Below are 24,076 nucleotides of genomic sequence, written 5' to 3'. Positions count from 1 at the left end.
AGTATCGATCGCAGAACTTTACGCTCAAAAACTCCGAGCACTCGTCGATCAGCTTCCTTCAGCGTCCATGCTCAGCCCGTAAAGGGCCACCGGGAGTATCAGCGTCCTATACAGCGCTAGTTTTGAGCGAGTTTGCAAACTACGGGACCTTAGCTGGTTACGCAATCCGTAGAAAGCCCTGTTCGCAGCTGCAACTCGTCGTTTCACTTCACGGCTCATATCGTTGTCACATGTCACAAGCGTACCAAGATAAACGAATTCGTCAACCACTTCAAAACGTTCCCCATCAATCTCCACCTCAGCACCAACACCACGGGGACTCCCACGCGCTCTGCCAGCTACCATGTACTTCGTTTTGGCAGAGTTAATGACAAGTCCCAATCTCGCTGCTTCTCTCTTAAAAGGTACGAAAACCTCCTCCACGGCCTTACGGTTGATACCGATGATATCGACGTCGTCCGCAAAACCAAGAAGCATGTGAGATTTCGTGATGATCGTACCGTTCCTTTCGACGTTTGCTCTTCGTACTGCACCCTCAAGAGCGATGTTAAACAGTAGGTTGGAGAGCACATCCCCCTGCTTCAGTCCATCCAACGTTACGAACGCGGCTGATGTCTCGCCAGCTATCCGCATGCACGATTTGGATCCCTCCAGTGTCATACGACTCAGCTTTATTAGTTTCGTAGGGAAACCGTGTTCCAGCATGATTTGCCACAGCTCATTTCTTTTCACTGAGTCGTATGCCGCCTTGAAGTCCACAAACGTGTTCTTCATGAGTCCTAAAAAAACTCTCCAGGCGATTTTCAACAACATCTGAAATCTCTAACCTCTTTGTCAGCTGGTTCGAAATCATCAACAAGGATTTATTGTTAAGCTTCTGTATAAATTATATTAGCATCTCTCAACATGGGTTCTATTCCAAAAGTTCTGTGGACACTAATTTTGAAATTTTTGACAGTGGAGTTCAGGTTAACGCCGGGGCCATATCATGGCCAATAATCATGTCCTTCTTAGCAAGAAGCTAGACAATGCAATTGGTTTCGTTCTTACTCGAGCTATAGACAGTTTTACGTGGAAGTCGGATCAATAGTATCTGACAGTTTTATTCCATCCTCTGGCGTGCCACAAGGAAGCAATTCGGGTCCACTGCTAATCATACTGGTCGGAATCTTCAGCTAGGAATTGACGACTCCAGTGAACCAATCTACTTACTCAATACTCGAATTTGCATCGGTCGTTTGGTCACTACATAAAACTGTGTGGAAATCCAAAATCGGATCTATCCAGTACAAGCTTATCTGTCGTGCGTTAGGAAGACTTTCCTGGCGTAATTCTAACGACCTGCCACCCTATGAACATCGATGATCCCTGCTAGGATTAGACCCGTTTGAGTCGTCGAGACATTAATCAAGGCACTAAAATTTTACGTGGAGGAACTGATTGTTTCTGCTCGCTATAGCGCATGAGAATTTATGCCCTCGAACGAATCCTGCGTCCACGACAACTTATCTTGCCAAGACGGAGGTAACAACGATCCAAGAAGGCTAGCATGTCTTTGGCTTCAATGTATCTTGACAGTTGACAGTTTTAGACTTTTTAGACTAATTCTAAGAATATTTCATTGAGACCACGATGTCAGACGAGATTCATGAACAAATGTAACAAATGTTTCCTAAATCTCTCTTGTTCTCTCATTCAACAAATTTTAATCACTTTTTTTTAAACTACTAGGTAAACTCAATCTCTCAAACATCTTTTAAAAAAAAATTAAAAAATAAAATTAAAATTACCCTCTCTATTTCATCCCAAAAATATTATTTTTCATTTTAATTTGGATTTGAATTAAATCTTGATATTGAAATGGATTTCGATTGGATTTGTATTCATATTGGGCTCGATTGGATTGTCTTTAGATTAGTTTCGGATTTTTGGATGGAATTTAGTTTGATTTTGAATGGAATTCTGAATTTCTTGTGAACCAGATTTAAATTGAAATTTGGTTGAACTTGGATAGTATTTGGAATGGATTCGAGTTGAATTTGAACTGGATTGAGCTTGAGCTTGACGACCGCACATATAGCAGCTACTCCTTCGTGATCGATCTGAGCTATTGAAGTTGCACAAAGAACCACGTATATGGCTATTTGGGGTTAGTTTGCTAAAACAATTCAGTAGTTGCCGCTTTGTATAGATCGATAACGGCGCCGGCCACGTCGGAGACCGAGTCTATCTCTGCATCTCCACAACTGCGACGGAAAGGATAGGTATGTGTCACCGTTGTGAGTGACCAAACCGAAAAATGTTGTGCACGAAGTTAACTCACTACGACGGCGAACGATGAGTATCTTTCTTGTTAAACATCGTCAATCTAGGTAAGAAGCGCGCACGGCAACCATTCTCAACCAGGAGTATCCAAGTGTTTAAACATTTGTCTATTACCAACAACACAATATTCTTTGAGAAAGTAAACGCACTCCGGCGAACGCGGTTCTTGGAAAAGTATACATTGCGTAGTCATTAGGCCATTCACGATATTTATCGACCGAACGACCCTACTCTGGCTAAACTATTAAACCGAACCGTGTTAAGCTCTGCATCTCCACGATTGCTGTGGAATGGAAGGTTTGTGTTGTTTTGTCTCCTTTCTTGTCAAACTACGCGATCCTATGCGAACGACGTGCGCGGGAAAACCATCCACCACTAGAAGTGTACTATCAATTCCGAATATCTTCCAGTAATCAAACACACTTTAGCGGATGCGGTTCTTAGAAATACATCGCGTAGTCACCAATTCAACTAAGATATTCAGCGACCTAGCGAAATTTACTCCGATCTGACTGAACGGTCACCGTGAGATACGAATATATGAATATCGGGGTATACCTCGCGAAGTAACTATACTTCGAAATCCCATAAATAAGCAAACCTCACCCGAGGCTTAAGACACGTTTCCCCGAATGATTGACTCGATGTACGGACTTGTGTTATCCTGCTCACACTTTTTATATTCAAAACACATAGCGATAAACGGAGAATCAACTTTTCACTATTCAATGCACTTTAATATGATCACTTTCATCACTTCCGTATACAACACGCATAAGTTCGTCGTTCCTAAAAACTTCTCTTATTTATACTTATGAAAAAATTGCAAATGAACCTAGGGCAAGTAAGAGCTGCGTACTTAATGTTAACCGTGCAGCCATTTCCTCCACGGATTAAATTTGAACTGAATTTGTAATATATTTGGACTAGATTTAGATTGGATGATTTGAATTGAATTTGCATTAGATTTGAGTTGGCTTTAGGTGGGATTAAGATTTAATCTCGATAAATATTGGAAAGGTGTAGATTTGAATTGCATTCGATTTTACTTAGGTTTGGAAGCGGATTTTAAATTGATATAGGTAAATAGGTTTTTACTTGGAATGCTTTGAAAATTGTTAGGATTCGCAGCTAGTATAAATTGGATTAAGATTTAGTTAAATTTGAATTTGAATTGGACTGATTTGTTCAACATTCGATCTACATTAAATATTAATGTGATTTGGAATCAATCTGGATTTGCTTTGGGATTGGGAATGGATTTGGATTGGATTTTATCGAGATTCGGATTGGAATTTGATAGAATTCGGATTGGATTTAATTTTCAATTTGGATTGAATATGAGATGGTTTCGGATTGAATTAGGTTTCGATTTGGATATAAATTGAATTTTGACTGGATTTGGATTTAGTACTGGAGTACAGGGTGTCGAAAACCTGGAAAATCAGGGAACGTTAGAGGATTCATTTTTCGATCAGTGAAATCAGGGAATATCAGGGAAAACTGAAAAATATTCAGGGAAAAAATTTTAACTGAGAGGCGATTCTTTTTTAAACGACACTCTAGCGAAAAACTGATTTTTCTAGCATAAAAGACTAATGCGGGAAAAGTCACTCTCAGCTAAAGAAATTGCTCTGTGCTCTTTCTTGGATATTGAAGGTGCTTTTGATAATGCGTCCTATTCTTCAATGTCTAGTGCAATGAAGAACAAAGGATTTCACACGAGCATTGTTAACTGGATTCATACCATGCTTGCAAAAAGAGAAATCACTTCTGAGTTGGGAGGTTCGTCTATTACGGTAAGGGCAACGAAAGGATGTCCGCAAGAAGGTGTTCTTTCGCCACTTATGTGGTCTTTGGTGGTGGACGATCTTCTCAAAAGCTTAGAAGCAAAAGGTTTCGAAGCTGTGGGCTTTGCAGATGACATAGTCATCTTGGTAAGAGGAAAGTTCGACAACATAGTTTCGGAAAGAATGCAGGAGGCTCTGGAGTATACCCAGTCTTGGTGTATAAAGGAGGGTCTCAGCATTAATCCGACAAAAGCTGTAATCGTACCTTTCACTAGAGAGAGGAAATTCAATCTAAAAACTCTCAAGCTTGGAGGAGTAGAAATTCCATTCAGTGAACAGGTTAAATACTTAGGAGTTATCCTTGATGCCAAGCTAAACTGGAATGCACATCTTGACTATGCAATCAACAGGGCGGTCAGTGCATTATGGTTGTGCTCCAAAACCGTTGGGAGAAAGTGGGGCTTGAGACCGAAAATGGTGATGTGGATATTCACATCTATTATACGTCCAAAACTGACCTACGCTGCGTTAGTGTGGTGGCCAAAAACCAAAGAGTCCACCGCTAGAACAAAGCTAGATAAAGTTCAACGACTTGCGTGCATTGCTATAACAGGAGCAATGAAAAGCACCCCGTCAAAAGCTCTTGATGCAATTCTTCATCTGCTGCCGTTGTACGAATACGTGCAACTAGAAGCAGAAAAGAGTGCCTTGAAGCTAAAAAGAACAAAAACTATCTTTTCAGGTGATCTTGTGGGTCACCTGACAATACTGGATTTTTTCAAAAGAGGGTCAGTGATGAGTATGAATGGAGACTGGATGGCACCTCAGGATAACCATGATATTCCCTACAAGGTATGCGAAACGTCGCGTGCAGACTGGGAAGTCGGAGTTCCTGATGTCCGTCCCGGTTCAACGATATTTTTCACAGATGGCTCAAAAATAGGTACCAAAACTGGTGCAGGAATCTTCGGCCCTGGAATTAATATTTCAGTGGCAATGGGACACTGGCCAACAGTGTTTCAAGCAGAGATTTTTGCAATCCTTGAATGTGCGAATGTATGTCTGACTAGGAAATACATACATGCAAATATTTGTATTTTCTCTGACAGCCAAGCAGCACTGAAAGCACTTGATGCTTATAAATGTACATCCAAGATTGTCTGGGAATGTATTCTCACATTGCGACAGCTATGTCAAACAAACTCAGTAAATTTGTATTGGGTTCCAGGACATTGTGGCATTGGTGGGAATGAAAAGGCAGACGAACTTGCAAAACAAGGATCTAACTCACAGTTTATCGGCCCAGAACCTTTCTGCGGTATATCAAACTGTGCAGTGAAAATGGAGCTTAAACGCTGGGAGGAACAAAAGGTGATCTAAAAAATTTATCACACCAAACGAGAATCATTCGAAAAAGCTCCTAGAGCTCTTTGTACATACGTCGGCCTAGTAACGGGGCACTGTCCGAGTAGATATCATTTAAAGAACATTGGCCGGGTTCAGGATGATATCTGTCGCTTTTGTAATATGGAAAGCGAGACATCGGAACATCTGCTGTGCGGTTGTGGTGCATTATTTAAACGCAGATCAAGGTTTCTTGGCAGTGGCTGTTTACAGCCCAAAGAGATTTGGTCTTTAAATCCTGGGAAGGTGATTGGCTTCATAAACCATATTTCACCTGACTGGGAGCGTGTCGGTGCAGGTACCTGATCACTCAACAATAGTGGTCATTGTATTTTGCAAGGGGACACGTATAACAATTGACTGGGATATATATTACAAAAGTTCACATCAATGGACAACGTAATTCTAATTCCCTAACAAAAAAAAAAATGCGGGACCACTACGGTTCGGTTTTATATCCAATTGAGTCTTTTTTCACTAGGATTTCAGAGTTGCGTTAATCTACTTTGTCCTTTTTTGTGTGGAATGCTGAGGAATGTCGGGGAAATTAATGTTATATTTCAGGGAAACCAGGGAATTTGATTTTGAAAACTTTTTCGTCACCCTGGAATTAAATTTGGGTTAGGTTTGTGGTAAATTTGAAATGGGTTTAAATTGGACTCTGATAAGATTTGTATTGAGTTTGGAATTAATTTGGTTACATTTGGATTGGATTTGGATTAGATTTGGGTTGCATTTTTTTGATTAGCTCTGAAACCAATCGCATCTGATCTAGATTCGGATTAGATTGAGACAGTACTTGAAGTGGACTTGGACAGGCTTTTGATCGAATTTGGACTCGCTTCAGATTGGACTTTGACTGAGCTTGAATTGGATGTGAATTTGGATTTGATTTGGATTGGATTTATAATGTTGTAGATGTTGATTCGTTTTGGATTAGATTCGGATTGGAATGAGATTGGATTTGGATTTGGAATTCGGATTTTATTCCATTTTGGGTGAGGATTAGAAATGAATTGAATTATATATTTCCATTAAACTCTAATATAAATTTGAGAAGTAAATATTTAAAACGTTACTAGTCCGTACAAATTGGACTTTATTTGGGGTGAACTTGGACAGGTTTTTTAATAAATTTTGATTCACTGTGGACTTGGATTGGACGTGAATTGCATTTGAATTGAATTGGATTGGTTTTAGATCGAATTTAGATATGATTTAAATTTGATTTATATAGAATCTGGTTAATTGATTTTAGATTTTAGAGGTTTGTATTTAGAGTGCCTTGAATTTGAATTGGTTTTGAATTATTTCTGGATTTGATTTTAATTTGGTTTGGATTTAATTTGGATTAGTTACCATTTGCATTAAAAATAACCGGAACATTCGCCATAGCGGACGGAAACATGCATGTTTTGAAGTTCGTTTTTATCTTTTATTTTTATTTTTCGCGACAAATCTGTTGCAGTACATCTTACGAATCAGGTTTGTCCAGAAATTCTCAATGGGACATAGCTAGGGGACGTAGGTGGGGTTCGCCGGCCAGAACACCACGTCTTCGCTTTTATGGTGGTGCTTATCACGAAAGTCACTTCACTGTGATATATATATTTCACTCTCACGCTGACTTCACTTTTTGAGAGCCATTCCCGATTTCACCTAAAGTGAGGTGACAAAAAATTAGCTTCGTGAAGTGAGATTGACAGTGAAGTGAAAATGAGAACAGGGCAAGTGATGAATGAGGAAGTTCCCAGCTCAAAATTTTTAAGGGCCAGAAAGTAGTTTTTTCCAAATTTTTTTCACAGTATCTCAACGTTTCATGCATTTCTATGAGGTTTGTCATTAATAAAAATTTTAAACAAACGGGAGTCATCCCGTGATAAGCATCGGTATTTCTTGCTAAACGACGCAAATTCCGGCAGGTACTTCGTACTTCGTACAACTTTTCGGCCAGTTCGGAGTGCAAGAAGAGCGGTTTTGACATCCTCTTCTGGTGAACTTGGTGTGTGAAGTGAACTTCATCACGGTGCTCACTTCTTGTGGGGGAAATAAAATACGAAGCGCCCTGCCAGTCGTTGCCAACACCACGCACAGTGGCAGGTCTCTATATAAAAGTCGAAAAAAACCTAAATTTTTTTTTATATGATAGGAAATTACATATTATTACAATTTTGGGGCGGTGCACTCGTTTCTGATGTCAGAAAATGTTGAAAATAGCAATTTACGCGCCTAAAGTGCCGTTAGACCTTTCTCATGATCAGATGTTTTTGCTTCAATCTTGCTTAAAATTTTGATAAGAGAACCGCTCTTATATTCATCTCAACACCTATATTCATCTCATTGCTCTTATTTGTTCAATTTACTGTAAAAGTTTTGTTTTTTAAGTAAAAGTAGTTTTATTTTACCTTCATTCAATCGAGTAGTCGAAAGCTAAGAGCGATGAGAAGATCGAATTAAGAGCGACGGGAAGAATAAAGGAGCTAAGATGAATAATGGGGTGGTTCCCACACTTGTACTTTATCGAAAAATTTCAAAAATGCATTTTTGTTTAGTTCTTAGGGTACCCCTTTTTGAATTAGGGTGGTGCAAGAATCGTCATAACTCAATTTATTTTATTTTGAATTTTTTTTTAGCTTATAAGCCGTTTGACCAATTCAAGATCTTTCTGCGACAAGTTAGAGGTCTTTTTAGGAAAATTATGAGATTGTATGGTAGTTTATTTTAACGTCATTGGTAATGTAAAAGATTTATTTTTTTTTCTCATGAGTTCAATTTATTCTCTCTTTGCAGTACTGAAAAAATGCTTGAGATTACTGCAAAAAACTTCTTGGATACTTCCCAGTCATTCATGTTGTTTTAAGATACGAAACAGAATATTTTAACACTGACCATCATACGTCTTCATAGTTTTATTTTCAAAATATCTCCCTATGAGCAACGATGTGCAAAACGGGACCCAAAAATCTGAAAAGTCCCATTGATTGCTGGTTATCCGATCGTTCCGAACTGTTTCACAAGATTGTTCGGTAGCAATGAAATTAGAAATATATGTTTTTTGGCTTCCCTGTAATATGTTTTATTTCGATTAAGAAATTGGGTATATTTTTGGAAAGTCTTGAAAACCGACCAAAATGTACATAAATTTCCCTTCAAAATGAAACTTGTTGAATCAAAATCGGATCAAAACTGAGGGAGTTACAGGTGTTTGAAGTTGAGCTAAAAATTGTGATATCAAACATGAAAATCATCGAAATTGCCTGATATAGCAACATTCAAAGTGCAATTAAAAATTGATATCTCAACCGATCGTCATAAAACTTTGGAAAAAAGTCATTTACACTCTGAGAATCTTCGGAAAAATGCAAAACATCAAAAATATTGACGGGCCAGCCGCTTCCTGACTACGTCTCCTTATTCGCCAGATACTTTTGTTTGTTTGTTCGGTTGCATCGAACTCCTCAGCTCACGCAGCGATGTAGCCACCATTTCCTCGGTTTTCCTTTTCAGCATCCTTTGAAGCTTTTTGTAGCTCAGGGTCGTCCGCCCTTTGGATCCGGGTTTTCTTTCGATGCTCTGACGCGATGGGGTACCACATTTCAAACGCGCACATTTTTTTAACGGAGTAGCTTCACTGTTTTTGCCATCACAGTTAGAGTTCGACTGATAGAGTTGTTAATTTTTTTTCTGCTGACTCATGGGTTACTAATCAAATTAATGTTGCATGGGTAGTTTTGTCAGTGTGAAACCCCTAAACCCATGAAAAATCGGGAGGTTTTGTCCATTTTTTTTTTCTTGCAAATATTATATTCAATTTGAATTGATGTAAATTTGAGTTGAGTTGGATTTTGGACAGGATTTAGATTAGATTTCTATCGATAAAATTTAAAATATAACTGAACTTTCCAGAAATTTATCACATTCCTTTTCCATCTATTTTTTCTGTTTTGTTAAATTTCGATTATTTTTTCATCTGCTTTGAACTTTAATTTGTTTTTTAATATTTTATTGGAAGCTTTGTAGCCGCAAGGTAACAGAGTTTGCTCGGACAAGCAAGAGGTCAGGGGATTTAATCTTAGTAGAAACAGACCAATCGATATCAACACATGAAAAGTTCTCTCTTGACTGAAATTTTTTTATCTAAACCTTCGGAAATTTCATCCACCCATAACAAGTTATATCTTCCAATAAGTTGCTTGAGGCGATTAAAAAGTTGATGAAGGTTGACATAAGTACTATAACACGTACCAGGTGATTTCTCAATAAGTGACACTGCAAAAAAGACAAAAAGTGCGAACAGCAAGAAACATTTTGACAGTTTCTCGGAAGATTGAAAATTTTCGGTCACAGTGGGGTCCACAAAAAATATTGTAAGCTATTCGCTGTTCGAAATCTTCATGACATCGATTACAATCCACAATCTGCCAGTCTCTGTTCAAACACTCTAGCAAATTATTTATTTCTTGGTGGATCTCATTATGTTCTCATCACCACAATTCACTTCAATTCCCTCTCACTTTTTTCATTCGATGTGTTTCCTATTACTGCCTCGATTTTGTATATATTTTTTTATAAATATCTAGCCTCTGCCTTAATAATCCTCCACTCTCTTCCCACTTTCTAATCTACCTTTCTGTATCTGTTCCCGATTTGTTGAAGCTTCAGTCAAAAGTTCATTACTCAAAATGTTAAAAAGTCGTCTATACGATTTTTGCTCAATGTCCGAAGAATTATTTAAGAGGAAATTCCCGGAATATTTCGATTTTGCCACTCGAGCTTTACTCCGCCGGAGTTTGGTAAACTCCGCCGGATTTTCATTCAGTCAGTTGTTTTCCTTCCTCATAGAATTTCCATCTATTTTGATTTTTACGATTTTTATCGCTCCATATTCGCTAAGGTTTTTTTTCTCTTCTCGAAGATAGATTAAAACTGAGTAAGGCTTAGAATAAGAATAAAACAGTGCTCGGAGTAATTTTTCGAACGAAACTAACTATTTTACAAATAAATCAAAAACCCGCAACTTGGTTCAACTTAAAACTAGTGACTAATAAAACCCTAACAATCCCTTTACACACCCCTGCCCAGGACAATGATCGCGTCACTTTTCTTATTTTCGGTTGAAAAACATTCTCCCTTCCGCAGGCCAGTGGCGGTGCCGGCAGTTTAACGCGCTTCCAATTAATTTTGAACATTCCAAATTTAATGGAAAATTCCTGTTTTCACTGAAACTCTCGTTGTTCCAAGTCCTTTTTCGCCCCATCCCTTCCCTCGATTCAACACGCGACATCACGAGTAGGTACCCGATTCGTGCTCGCAAATACATGCTGCTGCCGGCCCGAAAGGATACGTATGTACCTACTATCCCTTGCCCCTATCGTGCACCTGCTGTGCAACGTCAACAGAATCGGAACGGCGATGTTGGTGGTGGTGGTGGTGGTAGCAAGCCGAATGAATGATAAATTCGGCGGTGCAGCGGAAAATTGATAGCGGAATGAAAAATAGCCCGAAAGCAGCTTTTTTTCGCTAGGTTCCAAATGATTTGGCAGTTTTTTTGTTTGGCGCAGGAATCTCACTCCGTTGGTAGTGTTTCATGTGTGTCTGTTTTCTCGCTGTGGTAAAATCATTATTAAATCTAACGATTGATTCAATTTCCGATTGAATTGATGTGTACAAAATGCTAAACGCATTTTGTTTTTTGTTTTCGAAGGCTGGCAAGTGGTAGCACATTTTTTCACCCTCTATTTTTTTAACTCAATTCCTCAGGATGGCCGCGTTTGCTATACCTCGAACGGTCGCGAAGGTCAAGGTGTGATATCGCTTCGCTCTGCCGGTGACATCTCGATACCCCAGCGAGGCCCGATCCGGCGAGGACTGATAGTGCCGCAGAAGCCCCCGAACCCACCGACCATCATTCCGCTGAAGCACGCCAGGTGAGTTATGCGAAAGGAAACAGGAACAACATTTGAAAATTAGTTGTCCAACCCGCCAGGATAAATTACCCTGCTCATTATCGGATTTTGACTGTTCCGCTGCCAGTACGAATCGCTCGTATATTCTGCCAGCAGGTGGCCCAACAGGAGAATCCGGCTGTAATTATAATTTTGCAATAAATTTAATCAGTTCTATATAAATTCCAATTAGAGTGCCGCAAATTTGCTCCCCAGCCTGTCTAGTCGCTCTTAGTACCTACCGCAGGGTAATGATTAAATTTAAATTTAATTTTCCCCACGGAGCACCACAATTTACATTCAGTTCCTCACTGGGTGGCTCCTTGACTGCGTAAACTTCGCCAAAAGTGAATCCTCTAGTCTAGAATCATTTTCATTTTCACCTATCTTTTTTTTTTGCGTTACCTGCCTCGTTTCAGATCTCACGATCGGGAAAGTGGAGACTACGCCGGATCAATATCCGATCTGCACAGTGTTACCTCTCGTCTCAGCCAGGTTTCGGTAGGTAGAATTTCGTTTATCTTTTGCAGTTTCAATTACGGGCCGCGAAATTTGGTGGCTGGGAGATGGTGCGCACCTGTTGCAAATGGCAACAAGTACGATTTCGGGGGGTAAATTAACTGGGTTTAATTCAGTTCGGCTTAGGTGCAGTGATTCGCACTTATTATTACAGCGGTTTGAGTAATCATTTACAGTTGTCGTAACATCATCTGGAACGAGTTGTTGTTTAGTTTCAATGGATATCATGGATGTTCAATTAGAGCCTAAAATAACCGAGCATATTTCCTTAGTAATATTGAGCTAGGACAAAAGGACAAAGTTAAATAAACCAGACCAATAACCAGTATTCGACTGCTGAAACCCCAGTCAATACCTTTAGCTAGACACAGATCTAGCCAGCGATAATAAGATTAACCGTTTCTTAATAAAGAAACTTGCATCTTGTTGTTTCATAATACCAGAACTGTATGGCATTCGGATTAACAACTCGTGTGCTAGATCAAACGATAAGCATTATAGTGACTACACTAATTACCATTGTTAATGTGACCTCTGTGCTCTGCTCTGTAGGCCGTAACGATGTAAATTGTGCCATTACGACCAAGTTTTTGTACCCCATATTAATGAGCTGAATTTTATTTTCATCACAGAAGAATCACCGGCCAATATTTTGCGTCATATCATAAACCATTTTCACCCACGTTAAAATAGCAAATGTTGCTTCCTTTTGTGCATATAGAATCCCACATCGGGAAAGGACGAAGCAACACCTCACGAGACAGCAAGAGTTCTGAATCATTTGAACGCGCGTTTGCTTTTAATTATGGCCATAAAAATCTTATTATTTTCTCTGATGAAGAACAGTGCAAATGGGTACCATTTTCGTGCCTTCGCAGCGCACAGGATAAAATGAAAATGAATCCGGTGGGAATATTCATGAGCCAGCGATGAGTTGTGGCAGCAGCAATGCACAGAGTTCAACTCCAATCCGGTTTGAAGGGTGCGTCTTGACTGGGTAAAAGAAACCGAAACATTTCAGACGCATTATAAACGGGAAATGGGAGCCACTGGAATAACACGCCAGGAGGGAACTTTATCAAGCAGTCGACATCTCTTGATTACCCCACAGTTATCGTACTTTTATCAGCTCAATAAACGTTATCGTTATCCTTGATGAAACGAAACCGGCAGGGATATAACGTCAGTCAGTCAGCCAGACCATTATCCTCTCAATCGCAGTATTATCGCGAGACGGTAGCATCTTATTGGCGGTGCTCGCAGTAGGCGTAGCGTTGGTTTTAGAATAAACTGTTGGATAAAGTCGGACTGGACTTCTTCATAGCAAAATGTTCATTTAATAAAGATGAGTTCTGAGGAAGGACTTCAACGTTCACAATCGTGTCCGATTCAATAGTGCGAAGTGATAGTCTTGCTGGTGGTGAAACCAAAAAGAACTCATTAAGTATAAGGTTTAAGACTACAATTTTTTTTTTAAACACCAACTGTACAATTCCTCAGTCGATTGCATATGTTACAATTTTTCACCTATATTCAACATTATTTTGCAAGATTTAAATAGATTCAAGTAATCCGCAATTATATTTTTTCCAACAAATCCAAATGAATCTTTATGCGTTTAGGGAGAATCGAATCTAGAGAAAGAAAAATATCAATATGTAATCTGGAAAAGGCAAAAAAAATATATACGGAACTTCAAATCCGTTTGGTTTCCATAAAGCGATGAGTCTGTGTTTGCAACATGGCTTGAATCCGCTAGCGAAATGCAATTTTTTGTGTTTTTCTCTAACGCAGTTTAGTGATGTAATTTTGGAGTAACATATGAAAAAAAAAAAAATATTAGGCAGCTTTTGCCACTTTTTTGATGTGAGACTACGTCTGATGGCTCTACATCGGGGATGGCACAATAATTAATATTTCGTTGGAGATATAAAATGATGACCAATGTTATGATCTGTAAGAAAAAATGATATTACTTAATTGCTTGGCAGCGAAAATCGATGAAAAGTTGCAGGGTTGAGTTTCCGCGAACAATGAACCAACCACGAGCGAGCATGCAGGACAGCAGCACAGACGTCATGAATAGACATACATCTGTATATTTGGCAACACCGCCTGTGTGAATGTTATAAAAACTGATGTCTTGGAAGGGCAACCAGTATGTTTCCCAAGCAACAGCAAACTTGATAAAGCACATACAGCACTGTGGGCGGAGTCAGAGTGTAGCATCGAACATGCACTCAGTGCTCGATACTCGTCTTCGGATCGGCACGCAACAAATGAAAAGCAACACCACACAGCGAATACTTCTTTTTTGAGCCTATGATATGGTTGCATGGAGTTTCTCTGAGACATTGTTTGTTTGCCTTTCTTTGCTCTGTGCCGTCTTTTTGTATTTAGAATTTCGTTTGCTATTTCACACGTAGTAAATAGTGTGGTGGTCATTCTGAAGTGTAAGCACGGGCGACATATGCAAATAATTACATCGTCGGTTGATTTCAAGACTGACACATTTCAAAGTCGATACAAATACGATAACGATAACTCTAGACTTCTTGTAAATTTAAAAATAGGCTTTCGTGGGATGAAACTTAACAGCTGTTTTCCGTCATCAGTAACATAAAACTGTAAACTTTTAATTTGTATCAGTCTCGAAATTAAAACTGATCGTCATGAAATTAATGCAATAAGAATTCATTAAACTGCACAAACATGCTCTGTTTAATAGCAACATGCAATCTCGAATCCGTGTTTGCAGTGTATCTACATCAAAGCTACACTTTTGCACTGTAACTTTTCGTTTTTGTTTATTGAGCTAATGAAATTCTGGTGCTCATTGACCATTTACGACAGGCACAACAATTCAGTGTAAATAAAATTCTTTTGGGCGTTGTAAAATGTACTTATCATGAAAAAAGGATTAACAGGAACCCTGAGAATTAGTCACTGGACAACTGGCTTGATTTTGCCAAGATTAAAATTTGCAACCTTGCGCTGGTTAAAGTCGACAGCACACTATTTGGTCCTACGTCACTATTTCATACAACTCCCAAGACTGTCTACCTTGTAGTTTTTGTCTACTCCGTAGGCGTATGACGAACGAACTTATACCTCTACAGTAGATGGACTAGAAATGGAAGAGCTCAGTAATATGTGCAAAATATACGACAGAATGTGTTATTACTTGACTGGATATGAATCTTATTGTTTTCCAAGTAACAAATTTGTTACAAATAGGAGCATTTTTCGTTATTGCTTTCAAAATAACAAATAAAAATTTTGAGTGTACTTTAACTGATAGATCAAAAAAATAGAGAGATATTATAAACAGTGTAAAAAATAACAATCAAAACTGGACACAATGGAAAATTATTGCGAAATGAGCAAATTATTGCCCTATAGGTCGTTATGGAAAAAAATGAAAGAATGTAAGATTTGAGGCATCTAGCCAGCTTGGAAGTGCGTCAAAAGGTCGCAGAGCAATTGCTCGCAGGGTTCGTCATTTCTACGTTTGCTTACGGAAAAACTTCATTCCCAAAGACTTAACGCACTTCCAACTTGGCCAAGAGCCAAGTTTAAAATTTATCTGTACTAACATTTGAAGAGGGCTGTAGTTTTTTTTATAAATCGATATATCTGAATACTAAAAAAAATCATTTCTAAAACAAGAAGTGATTTTGAAAAATTGGTCATCTCAGTTCTTTTTTTGAAATATGTTTTTTAATATTGACAAATTAGTTGCCTAACTCTTTTGAACAACTCAAAGCGGGTATTCTTACGGAGAAAAAACCGGTATTTCCTGCGAAGTCGGAAGTGCGTAAGTAAACGTAAAAGCAACGGACCCGGCGAGCAGTTACTCTGCGGGCTTTTGACGCAATTCCGAGCTTTCTAGGAGAACCAAACTTAACAGAAATGGTTAAAAAGCTATAATCTTTCATTTTTTGGTCAGTTTGAGATCTAGGTTAAAATCTGTGTCGGCCAGGGTGTTCAACAGACAACTAAACATCCAAACGAAATCTTCTATAATATAAAAAGATAATTTAAAATAAAGATAAAATAAATGAAACTCGAGAAAACTATAATAAAAAAAAATGAATCAAAAAATTGATAGAAACGGAAAATATGACATATTACATTAAAGTGTAACAGAACATCACAGAATTATAAATCAACTGAACTAAACTTCTGAACAGTGGAGTGATATGATACAAAGTGCAACGAAATGAAGTAAATTGAATTGAACTAATGATATTCAATAGAAACTAGGTTAAATATGACTGGAGCAAATGAATTAATTTCATTCTGACTCTATTTGACTTCTGTCTAATAACCAGGCCGGGATTTGAGGGGGGGGGGGAAGCGAAGGGAGCAAATGCCCCGGGCCTCCCGATTGACGGGGCCCCCTATTCCTAGGGCGACCTTTTTTTTTGCTGATAACGCTTCTACCTCTGGTGAAATCCTCTCAATCTCGTTTTGATTTCTTTTGAACTTGTTTTGTTCGGTTTATGATCTTTTTTGGGTCTGTATGTGACCACTTCATAACCTAGTCTAGGTCTCAATTCAACATGCTTTTAATTTGGAATCATTCTTTGAAATTTTTTGGCATTTCCTCATTTCATTGAATTCGAAACCGAATTTTGTTTTTTTGCTGCTTTTTTACGTTTCTAATGTCTGACTTCGGTTCTGACTTTTCGGTTTTTATTGAGCTCTTTTCGAATTAATTTCTATTTTTACAACGGCTTTTACCCGTTAACATTCAAGTTTATTAAAGATTGACAGTGTGGGCAGCTGGGAAAGCGGAAAATAAGCAAACTAGAGTATGATACAGACTTGGAAAAATATATAGCAATCTCCTTGTCTCCAGAATGGTGTTTTGACCAATTAAACTACTGGGACGGTGGTACTGTTCCTCTACCTATATTCGTATCACATTCAACTGCCGACTTATTCTATTGCTCAACTTTATTAACTTTATGCGACTGAAAGGAAAGTCTCATCACACACAGAAGAGACCTGATAACTTTAATAGACCTGCGTGATCGAGACCACAGCCAGTCCGAGTATGTCTGAGTAGTTCAATTGGTCAAAAAACCCTGGACAATATTTTTTTTTGACGTCGGACTACGTCTTTGTTTTCTGTGCTAGATTACATTTTGTGAAATTGAATATAAAACTGGCAAATGTTGCGTCAGATTTCTAACGATTATAGCAAGCGAACGCCTTGCTGCATCTTGATCATTTATATGTCGGGGTATAGATAAAATGTGTAACAATTGTTTGATATAATGTTTAACATTGTTGCTTTACTGCTGAATGGTGAAAAAACGTTCCAAGGTCCCGAGCACGGATAATTATAACATGGACGGAATAAGTTCCACTGCCTACATATTTTGACTCAACAAAGTGTTTTGTTCCGTTTGTCTTTCTCGAAACTGCGTGGCCACGCCCTCATGGCAAAAATCTACGCTGAACTTGATACAAAAAACTGCGTGTAGAAAATTCAGCTTCAGGCTAGTTTGTCACACAATAGCGAGTAGAGTATAGTTGTTAGATGTATGCGACATTGAGAAACGAGAGCTGCATACAAGTTATCTTCCAGGCACTGCGGAACATGTTACTTTTTTTTTGCATACGGCAGCAACAGTTACCATCGCTGCAGGATACTGAAGGGCACAGCGGAGAGCAAACTTTATTATGCGCGGTCAAGCAATATATTCGATGCTACCGGTGCGATCATCAGCGTTCTGTAGCACGAATTTCATACTGATGATTATGGAATCGGTTCTTTTCAGAACTATAGATGCTTGAAGATAAGAGTTATGAGAATTTTCGCAACTACTACTAGTGTAAAATTTTCATGTATTCTTGCATCGTTAGTTTCACAATAACAACCATCAAATATAAACGATAGTGTTACCTATGAACAGTTTATCGCAGCATATAATATATACATTTAGTCCCACGTCACCATTTCATGCAATGACTAATTTGTGAGGCTTTGTGTTAAAAAGGTATTGATGATTACAAATATTCTAAGAACGAGAACGATTTGTTTGATCGGTGCGACATCTTCGGTAGAGTTGTAGATAATAATTTTATATTATTGAATAAATTTTATACTTACCCTGAGAAAAAAAATAAGAAAAAAATTAAAAATATTTATATCAAAAAGCAAATTTTTTGAAAAATGTATTTTTCCACAAAACCAGCAAACGGTTAATTTAACATTGATGGTTGTCTGATCACGGAGCAATTTGAAAAAAGGTTTATCCTTTCATAAATATATACATCATTAGGCAAGAAATTTTTTTTTAAATTTTTTAAATTTTTTTCTTATAATTTAAATGTCTGTTTTTCTACCTAAACTTCATTGAAAGTTGTTTAAACACAAGGAAATAAAAATTAAAAAGGTGAAAACTTTCCCAAAAAAAAAAAACAATAATTTGAAAAAAAAAATTATCCAGTGAATATTTTTTGAAAGGATAGAACTATTACCTAAATTCCTCCTTAAACCTTATTTTAAGTTCTTCTTGATTTCTTTAGACCTTTTTTATATATAAAAAAAAGTTTTGGTTATTCCGCTTTCTTAATACTTTTTTTCTTTTTTCTGGTTTCATCCTTATCATTTTTTAAATTATTGTTGTCGTTATTTTGATCTCATTTTGTGCTCTTTTCCATTTCGATTTCTTTGCAATTTCTGGGTTATGTCTTGCGTGATCCTTGTCTTACCTCTTTTGTGTTCTGTTTTCTTTACCACAGTCGAATCGCTTTATAGCGACATCTCAAGGAACCCTCGTTATAGAGAATGTCGCTATAGAGAGATTTGTCGCTATATAAATAGTCGTAATAAAGGGATTCAGCTGTATCTCTTTTTGACCTCATTTTTAATTTTTTTCTTTCTCAAATACATTTTTGGAATTTATTGTGTTTTCCTAGTTTGTATAAAATTTCTTCTTTATACCAGCCCATTTTTATTCCAGCCCATTTTTAACTTTTTTTCGAACTTTATTAAAGCTCATTTTAATCACGTTTTGATTTCTTTTGACCTGATTTTGATTTGTTTATTATGTTATTTGATTTGGGATTTCTTTTTGATCTTTTTAGGAATTGTTCTGGTCTGAACCTTTTCTGGCCTTTCTGTAACATTATTTTGATTTTTCTCGGACTCCTTTTGATTTCTATTTGTCTTGTTGGGATCTCGTTTATTTTTGCTCTATATATTTTATTGAAAACCTTATTGTGGTCTCATATATTTCTAACAATTTTTGACTTTTTATTATTTTTTATTATTTTTATTCTCTGAGCTTTTTGAGTTGTTTTTCTAAATATACATTTTTCATTTTTTTAAGGTTTCTTCTCAAATTTTCGAGTTCGGTTTTTAACGTATTATCATATCTTTTTGTCAGTGTTTAATATTTTTTATCCTCTTTTGACTGTTTTGACATCATTTCTGATTTCCTGTCAAATTCCTTTCAACGAATTGAAGACCTCTTTGTGGTATTTTTTGAATTTTTTCTCGCTATTTTTTTTATCAAAGACTTGTTTCTGTTTGTTCATCTATTTTTTTTCAATCCTTTTTTGCGCTCTTTAATTTTCCTCCAGTTGGTTTTAATTTTGTTTTAATTCCAAGTATATTTGACCCTTTTTTATCTTGCTCTAATGTCTTTTAATCTTTTCTTGATCTGCTGATTAACTCATTTCGATCTCTCTTCGAGCACATTTTGTTTTTTTGTTTTTACTTTCTTTCGCATTTTTATTTTTTTACTTTCTTGGATTTTATCAATTTTTGACTCCTGTTGCATTATTCAAACATTTTTTTGGACTTAGGTTTGATTTTTAGGTTCTATCTTATTTCTTTTAATCATTTTTAACCTGTTTTCAACTTTTGACATCTCTAACTTTGTGTTGTTACTCTCATATCTGCTCTTTTGGCCTTTTTCAACATTATTTTGATTTCTTTTAGAACTCTTTTTGATATGTTTTTAACTTTTTTTTGTTTTCTAGTTTAATAGACATCTTTTTGTTTCTATATCTCTCTCTACTTTTCTATACTACTTTGTGACTTCGATAAGATATTTTTAGTTGTTTTTCGATCAATTTTGACTTTTTTCCTAACCATTGTAACTCAAGTCAGCCCAGAATTCCCCGTGAATATTTTACGCCCACGTAAAAAAAAAACTCAACTAACTTGATGTGATATTCAAATTGTATTGTCAAATGATGGAAATGTAATTGAACTTCATTTCAAGTCAAGAAATGTTCAATGTGTCAACCGATACGGTATCATTGGGTTGTTTCGGGTTAACCTCTTCATGATCCTGTTTACATTGCTTTTTATTGGTTTTTGACTTGCTTTTCCTTCTACGATCCCTTTTTGCAGTTTCATTTGGAATCTCTTTTACAACATTCTGGATTGTTTTTGATCTTCTTTCGAACTATTTGAAATCGATCAAAAGTTTTTCAGGCTCGTTTCGACTTATTATGTATTTTATTCGAGTTCTTTTGAATTTCTTTTGATCTGTTTTTGAGTTGTTTTGACTAGTCTGTCCTTCAAAAACAACTTTCGCGCGGGTTTTCACTTCTGACAATTTACATTTTTGTTTTTCGGTTTAGATCTTTTTTATAGTTTTTCGTCCTGTTTTGATTTCTTTTTGATTTTATTCTTTGATAAAAAGTTGGTACAGCCCAATTTTGACTTCTATGTGATTTATTTCCTTAACCCCTGTTTTCTTTTCTTCCGTATTTTAATCCTTCTAACCTCTTTCTGGGTTTCTAAAATCATTTAACATGCGTCAGTTGGAATCGAATTAGAGTGGACTTACATTTTACGAACTACATCGTAATACATTATACAACAAATACAATAATTAATCGTAATAAAATCAAAGACTATACACTGAAACTTGTGCTGCTCAGGTCAATCTGCTGTCACATTCTGTAACATTCGTTGCAAATCAAATAAAAATCACAATCCCTTTCGCCATTTAGTGTGCTCAGCACAGTAAAGTTTCAACCGACGCCGCGGGACACGATCACTTCTCCGCTACACGTAATTCAAATCAAACTCTTTAATCACGAGATAACATTCAGCAAATCCCTTCTGCACAGCAATGAAATACTTGCAAGCCAAGTCCGAATAATGAAAATAAATTTCTCAACTCATTTATCATCATTTCCACTCCGATCCGTACTGCCAGAGTAAAACCGAATCTCTGGGGTCTGCCGGAGCTGGAGCTCCGTCGTCGTTAGTGCAGCCCTTCACTACACTGCTGCAACACTCTGAGTTCCCAAGAGGTGCAATATTTCTCTCTTAGCCACCACATTTCGTGTCCTTTCCCTATGTTATTGCTACTGCTGCTGCTCACCCTATTTGTTATTACTAGTTTTGTAATAGAAAAATCCTTTTCTGTGTCTCACTTTTCTTCACTCTAGATTGGCACAAATAATTGCACTGCCCGTTATCGCACCCTGAGCGGTGGCCTGGGCGACGAATCTCCATCGCCCTCGCCGACGCCGTCCTCGGAGTACGACGACATTCTGCTGCAGAAGCAGCTGCAGCTTAAAGTGGACCAAGTGCAAAACGGCGGCGGCGGCGGTGGAAGCTCCGTGGGCAGTGGTCACAGTGGGACCGGTGGTTTGCCCTTGTCCGGCGGGAGTAATGGCTCCGGGGGTGGAAACAGCGGCAGTGGAGGAGGAGGAGGAGGATTGGGAGTCGGTGGTGGCAGCGGTAGTACAAAGAATGGAGTCAATAATCTCAAGAACCTGAAGGCGGCCAAGAACCGGAACAATCTATCATCGTCGCTCGCGCTGACGGTTTCGCACAATAAAAACCTAACGATAAGTCAACAGATAGCTTTAGTACATCATGTAAGTAGCTATACGCAACGTTTTTCTTTCTGTTTCTGTCCCTCTCCCAGTTTGGTACTTATCGTAATATTTGACTTGTAGCGCTTTTTTATTATTCAAAGTTTGATTTCTTTATGCGTTCTCGTTCAAACGATTATCCGCGCCCGAGGCAAGCTTCTGGAATTTTTTCCTTTTGCACCGACAGCTTCACAGTGGAATAATGAATTTTCCCGTGGGACTTTTCTTCCACTCCAACTGGCAGCTGTTGCCTGCGATGAGGGTAAAGAATTTTTCATCATCTTCTTGCTGCTTCGCAATGCAAATTTTCTCTTTTTTACTTTCTGGTTCCTCACGAGAGTCGGAGACTCGCACTGATTGCCCAGAACTAGGTCACTTAATTACTTCCGACCAATTACGGCGTGTACAGAAGAATAACGTGCACTAATCTTTTTAAACACTTTTCGCAGTCCAATGACACTAGGACATCGCCAAAGGACCATCTGCTGAATTCCGGCAGCCGGAATAATAGAGATTATAGCAACTGTTTCGATAGCATCAGTGACCAGACGACGTTCCAGCATTCGGCCAGTTCGGTGGAAAGTTTGCCCAGTGCGTCCGGATCAAGTGAGTAAACTTTAACTACTGTTTCTTTCAACCGGTGTTTCAATGGTTTGTTACCTCGCACTCAGGCACTCAAGCACTGGTACGACCTGGAAGTCCCCATAGTTCCCTGTCGGCGGAGGACCGCACAACCGTAATTCCCATCTGCCGGGCGCTCGCACTAATCGATAGCAACCCAAATCCGTACGATAAGGAAGCCCTCAGGTTTAAGGTAAGGCTTTAAAAAGTGATATCGAGGAAAAATAGCCTTTTAACATTGAATTTCGTACACAGAAAGGTGATATCATAGACGTGCTTTCGATGAACGCATCTGGCGTGTGGCGAGGTTACGCGAATGGTCGTCTTGGCCACTTTAAGTTCATCAGTGTCGAAGTACTGCCGGACCATCCTGTCAAGCCGTACAATTCCGGCAAACTGCTCAGTCGAAACCGGTTACCAACGAGCTGTCCGACCAGCGTGGAAGAACTGCTGCTACGGATAGGACTAAAAGAGTACACCTCGGTGTTCGTACTGAATGGGTGAGTTGGAAACAAAAGTTGCTGATTGGGATTTATAATCTATTTATAAATGATGTTCACCTTCTATTGATAATCAACAGGTATGAAGATTTGGAGTTGTTCAAGGAACTCGAACCGTCCGATCTGGATTATTTGGGCATAGGCAATACAGAACATCGAGCTAAACTGCTCGCCGCTGTGCAACTTTTGCATGATTTAGACTGTGAGTACACTTTTTGTTTTTTAGGGAGAAATTGCTTAACTCATGGGATCAAGCATAGATAACTATCGCTCTACGTAATAAGCAAAAAAAAAAAATTTCACGGTGAAAGAAAAATTTAAAGAAAACTCTTTGATTAAGTTTTGATGCTTTCCATTAAAATGCGATAAACTTTTCGTAAACAAAAAAAAAAGATCATTCTAAAGATTTCTCGTTTAAAAAAACTGTCAGTATGAAAAATTCTTTAATTTTTTTTTACGTTTTTTCCATTTTTCATCCATTGTAATTTATTATTTTCAGTTTATATTTTGTCATCAAGGTAAAATAAATCACTATTTATTCAGATATATGAAAAAGTTCAATTTGGAAGCATTTTTTTGTCTTTTACGGTTGTTTGAAGCCATTCTGAGCTCAATTGATTTCATCGTTGTCTCTTTTGGTCTGTAATAGCATTTGGATGTGTTTTCTAAGTCATTCAGAGCTCAACATTTTGGGGTCTTATTTGGTCCTTGAATGCAGTTTTTTCGCCTTTCTAATCTGAATTCCAAAAATTACCAAAATGCGGAAACTTATGACTTTGTGATGCTACCTATTGTACTATTGAAAAATGTAGAGTCTTGTTGAACCAATCAGTGCTGAAACAAGGCCTTCTTCTTCAACACTGCCGACGCTGAGTATAGAATCGATTTGACTTTATAACCGATTTGTTGTTGTTGTTGTTTTACTCACTCTAGTCTACAAAGACCCGTCTTAAGTTTAATTCTCATAGTCACCTAAAAAAGCTAGCAGGCTCGACTAGCAGCCGGTAGAGAAACAGCTGATTTCACCGCGCAGCAAGGCTGAGCAGGTGATTCATTCAATCGAAGCGTTCCTCAGCAGACGGACCAACCGGCGAACCGCAGCACCTCA

General features: G+C 37.9%; 1 protein-coding gene across 1 annotated transcript in view; it reads left to right on the top strand.

Annotated features, from left to right (window-relative positions):
- Positions 1-24,076, top strand: part of LOC129718959 (uncharacterized) — a 389,511-nt gene that overhangs the window by 354,629 nt on the left and 10,806 nt on the right. Inside the window, exons 11-17 of the mRNA XM_055670225.1 lie at positions 11,280-11,446; positions 11,884-11,965; positions 21,416-21,850; positions 22,297-22,453; positions 22,519-22,661; positions 22,724-22,968; positions 23,049-23,170. Coding sequence (XP_055526200.1) covers positions 11,280-11,446; positions 11,884-11,965; positions 21,416-21,850; positions 22,297-22,453; positions 22,519-22,661; positions 22,724-22,968; positions 23,049-23,170 — 1,351 coding nt within the window. The remainder of the gene's footprint in view (positions 1-11,279; positions 11,447-11,883; positions 11,966-21,415; positions 21,851-22,296; positions 22,454-22,518; positions 22,662-22,723; positions 22,969-23,048; positions 23,171-24,076) is intronic.

The sequence above is a fragment of the Wyeomyia smithii genome, chromosome 1 (genome assembly GCF_029784165.1).
Source record: "Wyeomyia smithii strain HCP4-BCI-WySm-NY-G18 chromosome 1, ASM2978416v1, whole genome shotgun sequence".
Classification (NCBI taxonomy): Eukaryota; Metazoa; Arthropoda; class Insecta; order Diptera; family Culicidae; genus Wyeomyia; species Wyeomyia smithii.
This window is presented reverse-complemented; position numbering and strand designations above follow the sequence as displayed.